Source organism: Hippocampus comes, unplaced genomic scaffold (genome assembly GCF_001891065.2).
Source record: "Hippocampus comes isolate QL1 unplaced genomic scaffold, H_comes_QL1_v1.1 scaffold48, whole genome shotgun sequence".
NCBI lineage: Eukaryota > Metazoa > Chordata > Actinopteri > Syngnathiformes > Syngnathidae > Hippocampus > Hippocampus comes.
Window position 1 is genome coordinate 677,576 of NW_017808403.1, and position 6,018 is coordinate 683,593.

The 6,018-nt window shown below is 52.8% G+C and overlaps 1 protein-coding gene across 1 annotated transcript in view; it reads left to right on the top strand.

Annotated features, from left to right (window-relative positions):
- Positions 1 to 2,402: 2,402 nt before the first annotated feature.
- six7 (SIX homeobox 7) overlaps positions 2,403 to 6,018 on the top strand; it is a 5,589-nt gene continuing 1,973 nt past the window's right edge. The window contains exons 1-2 of the mRNA XM_019858328.1: positions 2,403 to 2,967; positions 4,516 to 4,679. Coding sequence (XP_019713887.1) covers positions 2,578 to 2,967; positions 4,516 to 4,679 — 554 coding nt within the window. The 5' untranslated portion in view covers positions 2,403 to 2,577. The remainder of the gene's footprint in view (positions 2,968 to 4,515; positions 4,680 to 6,018) is intronic.

Sequence of the window (6,018 nt, forward strand, 5' to 3'; positions counted from 1 at the left end):
GACCCGGTTAGCTGTTTTTAGGCACGTCACGAGGAAGCCAGAGGTGGGCCATCCGTCAACGCCGACGGGAGGTCCGTCGGTCCGTCACTGACACTCGCCCATTTTGCTGACGACTGACGGAGACGCGCCACGCCCTGTCTCGGGCGGTTGTTCGCGGGGCTGAATACAAGCAGGAGGGAAACGCTTTGCGCTTCCCGCGTGGAGCTCTGATACGACAATAAATGCAGACGACAACAAAGAGCATTTTTCGACGCGTGTCGAAGTATGAGGCGCTTGGATTGGATTTCCTCCCCCTTGGCCGCAATGCGGCGCGAGATTCTGGTTGAGGCAAGCCATTTGGGCGCTTTAGGAGTTAAAACAGCGGCAGGCGGCCACTTGTGTGCTCTCGCTTTACTAAACAGTTCCCGAGCTTGGCAAATAAGTGGATATGAAAAGTATTCCAAGTGTGTGTCTGTAAAGCTCTTCAGGTAGCCACCGGTGTTGTCATGATTCTGTTTGTGACCAACAGGTGGCACTGTCGGGCTCTCCCTGCAGCTGCGCACCTGTTGGTCGTTATGTAATTCGTTTGTTTGTTTAAAAGGGACTCCCGGCACGGCCACTCGCTGTCGGGTCAACGTTTGTTTGTTTGCTACTGTCATGTTTCTGTGACTGTTAGTTTTTTTTTTTTTTTTTGCTTCAGTCATGGTTTTGGTTTGCTACTTTGGATTCTTTTTGTTTTCGGGACTTTGTTTGTTTAGGGTTTAGTTTTCTGTGTTTTTATGAATACAATTCATCAAGTACACCCTCCGCTCCTCCCTCTTGCCTGCTTTTTGGGGTCCACCGCCACCTCCACCACGCAACGTGAGACGTATGATGCGGATATGCTGATGAATAGCGCACTCCATTTGCCATGTTAATCACATTGGATGTTTTTTTTTTTTAATCTGTTACACTATGATGGGTCCCCCCCCTTTTTTTCTCTTTTATGGTCGGTATCAGCGGTCCCTTCGAAGCACCCAATGCCATCGGACAGCAGTGCCCAAGTCCAGTCCTCGAGAGCCGCCGTTCAGCCCTTTTGAAACGTCTCCCTTCAAGCGGGGCGCTCGATGGAAACGCTCGGCTCATCGGCAAGCTCTGAGAGGCCCGAGAACGATGATCCCGATCATTGCGATTGAGTGGAGGGAGACATCGAAAACTTGGGCAACCCCGCCTTCATAAATCTCTTCATTTCAAGACACGAGATCGACTCTGTGACGTTTTATCTTCTTAGACAATACAGTGTGGATGCTGGAATGGATTAAACACATTTCAGTTCATGGGCCAAAGTCATTTTGCAAATTAAACTGGGGGGCGGGGGGTGCAAACCCAAAGAAATCCCCGTTTTCTGGAGGTGGGGGGGGGGAATCCCCCAGTTGTCTCCCAAATAACAATTGTGGCACGGCTCCGTCGACATTCCCGACGGTGTGGGCAAACAAGAAAAGCAGTAATCCCTGGCCAGCGCTGATTGGCCGGGCTATTTTTCTCAACGGCTTCAATTAGCCTCCAGCTTCTGGGTAAGCCGATCCCTCAAACAGCCACCATGATAGTGTCTGCGGCGAGCCCCGTGTCGCATATTGTCGCCCGTCCGTTCTGAATGTGGGCGGGGGGGTGATGTCTTTCCCCCCCCCCTCCCTGTGTGAGGTGAGGCATAAAACTAACACTCAGTGTCTTATGGAGGAGGGCGGGGGCGGGGTGGTAGCTGGGTGGGGTGCGGTAGGGTGGACCCGTCTGAGAGGATCCTCCTATTGAGTTGCAAATGAGCTTGTAATTAGCCTTTACACATTTGCCTGGAGGGATTAAGTGTGCGTGTGTGTGTGTGTGTGTGTGTTTTGAACCCATTTTCCCTGCCACGGTGTTAAGCAGATCATCCTAATTACTTCTCCTCCCAATTGCTTGTTAATTGTCTTCACTGAGGATTTATGCAGCATGCTGAGACCACCACGCACAGGCGCAGACCCCACTCGGCCCCTATTGGCAAAATCATTTGTTGCGGTCGTCGCCGTCGTCGTCGGGAGGCTCCAGTTGAAGCCACTCGTGCGTGACGCCAAGCGGGCCTCCACGCCCGACGCTGACGACAAATGAGTTTTGTTTGTATGTTGGGGAAAAAAAAGGGGGTGAGGAGGGTGCCGAAGAGTGCAGATGTTCCGATGATGATGATGATGATGATAATCTGCTTTGCCGTGGATCATCCTTGACCTGACGGCAACCTCCTCCGAGTCTCGGGCGACAAAGGTGGCTGAATGAATTGATCTGCGCGCTCTTTGGCGCGTGATCCGTCCCCGGCTCTCTCGATCCATGTACGCTGAGGCTAATCGTCCAAACAAGCCGATGAGCTGCGTGTGTCACCTCAGGGTAGGGAAGGGAAGGCTCCCCCCCCCCACTCCACCCACATCACCCCACCCCACCCCAGCCCGGTCCTCTAATCCTTCTTCAAACTAGCGCAGGGCTGCTAATTGCACGCCGCTATAAATACCTCCCGAGTCCAGGCGGCCCTGGCTTTTTCCGCCACAGCGGCCCCCCGCGCAGCATCTCTCCCTCGCCTCCTCCTTGACTTGCGACATGTTCCCGCTGCCCATGTTCACGGGCGAGCAGGTGGCCCGCGTGTGCGAGAACCTGGAGGAGACGGGCGACATGGAGCGCCTGGCTCGCTTCCTGTGGTCCCTGCCGGCCGGGCAGGCCCTGAACCGCCACGAGTCGGTGATGCGCGCCCGAGCCCTGGTGGCCTTCCACAGGGGCAACTTCGAGGCGCTCTACCAAATCCTGCAAAGTCACCGCTTCACGCGGGAGTCTCACGCCAAGCTGCAGGACCTGTGGCTGGACGCGCACTACCGGGAGGCCGAGAGGCTCCGGGGGCGACCGCTGGGTCCGGTGGAGAAGTACCGCATACGCAAGAAGTTCCCTTTGCCCCGAACCATCTGGGATGGCGAGCAGAAGACGCACTGCTTCAAGGTAACGTCGCCGCTGGGATGTTTTGCGAAGCTACCGTTTTATCATTGCCGCTGGTTTGGACGCATCGAAAGCCGAAGGATTTGGCCACCGACTGCCATCGGAAATCAAGTCTCACGCCCTCCCCCTGCCGCCAACATTGCGGCCTTTGCATTTTGAAAATTGCATTCTACGCCAATTTGAATTTGATGAACGGTTCCGTGTCAAGAACATTTGCGGAAGGCCAACTTCACAGAGGCGACAAAAGCACTCGCGCTCTCAAGCTATCGAAGAGCTGACACGACACGGTTGCAATTCAATCCGGGACGCAGCGCCACGATCACAGAAAAAAAAAAAAAATGCCGACCTTCAATCGCATCTGAAGGAGAGAAAAAAAAAAAAAAACCTTCCCTCGAGTTGTGAGCAAGCTCTGGCCTATCCCCGCTGATTTCGCAACGCCACCGTGGAGGGTTCCGACCTGGGTTCTCAAAAAAGTTTTTTTTTTTTTTTTAATTCAGGTAGCTTCAATCTACGGAAGAGGATTAGGGCCAATGAAGAAAAAAAAACACATTTGGCAAGATTCTCACTTTTATTTCAGAATTCTGACTTTAAAGTCTGAATTCTGAGATTAAAATGAGGTTCTTGCCAACCTTGTTTTTTTTTTTCTTCATTGGCCCTAATCCTCTTCCGTATTAATCAGTTTTGAGGAAAGGCTTTTTGGGGAAAATGATTTATTTCAGTCGATATGAGTTTCAGTTTTTTCCGAGTCACAAAGTATTGTGCAATAAAGTGAAGTCAACTCCAATTTTCAAACAAGCGTTTGACCTTCCTTCCTTCCGTCCGCTGATCCCATTAAGTGGAGAGTCAATGACTTTGAGGGCCTTCTTCCGGAAAGCTCCGGCCTAATACGACAGGCAACATTCAAAGTGCACCTGAACACGGGAAAAGAAAATGATCTCGCATGTGAAAATGTCGACGCGCATCTTAATAAAGGTTTGATAATGAGCGGCGCTCTCCATCAGATCGCAAAGAGTCCAATCGCCGATCGGTGGCCGCGCTTCTTCCCGTCTTGTTGGCGTCTTTGTGCCGAGGCTCCCCGCCGGACTAAGTCCCGGGCTTCCGTGCGAACAAAAGTAGCGCTCTGCTCATCGACGCCGCAAGACGGGAGCGATGGCGTAAACCTCGGTCGGGACGCTTTCAAACTCCGCCGAGGTATTTGCCAATCCCCAGCAGGGCTCGGCCGCCTATGAGCTCTTCTGTGGCGCGGCGACGATCAAGTCGGACCAAAATAGCCAGTTAAGCTCATGTGCAATAAGCCAACAACGGGCTATTTTTAGCCCGGCGGTTTCATCTCTCAATTTCACCCTAAAATGTCTGGGTTCAAAATGACCTTTGAACCCATGCAATCAATAAACGTCAACATCAATGAATGATGAGCACTCCGAGATCTGATGAAACGCTCTCGGGGGCACCCCCCCCCACACCCCCCCGGGGGTTCCGACTCTCCTTGCGCCTCGGGCCGGCTCCGGGCGAAACCCGTAAGTTTACGGCCTCTTCCTCGTTTGCCACTAGGAGAGGACGCGCAGTTTGCTGCGAGAGTGGTACCTCCAAGACCCTTATCCCAACCCGTCCAGGAAGAGGCACCTGGCCCAGGCCACGGGACTCACGCCCACCCAAGTTGGCAACTGGTTCAAGAACCGGCGCCAACGAGACCGCGCCGCCTCCGCCAAGAACAGGTGAGTGAGTCGGCGTTGGCCCGAGAGAGCTCCTTCCTTTCACCATGCGCACACGTCAAGAGTTGGGAGGAAAAAATGCAGCACCGCTTTGATTTTATATATGGATATAAAAACAGGACAACATCAAGCGTCACCCCACCGGATTTTTTTTCTTTTGAAAGGGCTTTTGTCCAAATCTTGCGACTGCGCCATGGGTCAGTTGAACACAAGGGCGGCCCCGGTTACGGCGTGACACTCGGAAGTAACTGAACAACGGTCACCTTATGACTCCGGTTTTTCCTTTCCTCGGTTCTGAATGCGGGGAAGAAGGCACCGTATATATGCGGCCCTCAAACAAAAATGTTTGGACACCGCTGGTGTGAGCCGATCCGAAGTGAGCTCACGCTGCCCACAGGCCGACAAATCAGAGCGGGGGCTCGAGCCCCCGATCGGAGACGAGTGGGGCCTGTCAACCCGCAATCATTTTCACAGTGGTGATTGTATGGCAAAATCGCCCCCCCCCCCACGTGCCCCTAGCGGTATGCTGGACGTCTGCTACCCGATGTGCAAGCTATTGGGTAACGGGGGATGGATGCTCAGGAAGTTCGGCTCGACTCAGAAGAGAAGCTTCCACTCGATTTCGATTGGCACTATGTACTCTTCTTTGTCTTATTCTTATTTTCAAAGCCAGACGACATAAAGTACATCATAAACACCAATTGATAGGAAAGGCGACGCACGCAGTTTCATTCAACCTTCATTGGACCGCAGTGATCCGACCGCGAGTGAATCGCATCGTCCATCGTGGAGGTTGAACCACACTTCAACAATTCACAGGCCAACTTTCGAGGGTCCGCAGGGAGGGTCCGAGTGTTGGAAAGGAAATGTGGCGAATACGTGAATGGGCTGTGAGGAAGATGCGAGGGCAAAAAAAAAAAAAAAAAAAAAAAAGGAAGTAAGGAATGGAAAGGGCTGCACTAAGACGCAGCCTCCTACCAGCCAGCCTGAGCGGAGCAGTTAAGGTTGACTTTGGGTTGAAAAATCCAGGCGCCGCCTCCAGGCTTCAGGCCCACGCTGAGCTCAGAGCTCGCCGTCAGACATGACCTGCATCAAAACAGGTTCGATTCAGAATCTGGGATGGAACAAGAAAAGCCCCGTTCACACGGCAACGTTTGGTCCGACGCAGCTCCGAAATAAATCCAGTCGAGCGTTCACATGTGCACATTTGCTCCGGCGTAGCTCCACTAAAGAGCTTATACCGGACCAAATTTGATCCACCTCAGGGAGGTGGTTTAAAAATTTGCTCCAGAGCAAATGCTCGTTTGCGACGCTACGCCGAAACAAATGTGCACGTGTGAAC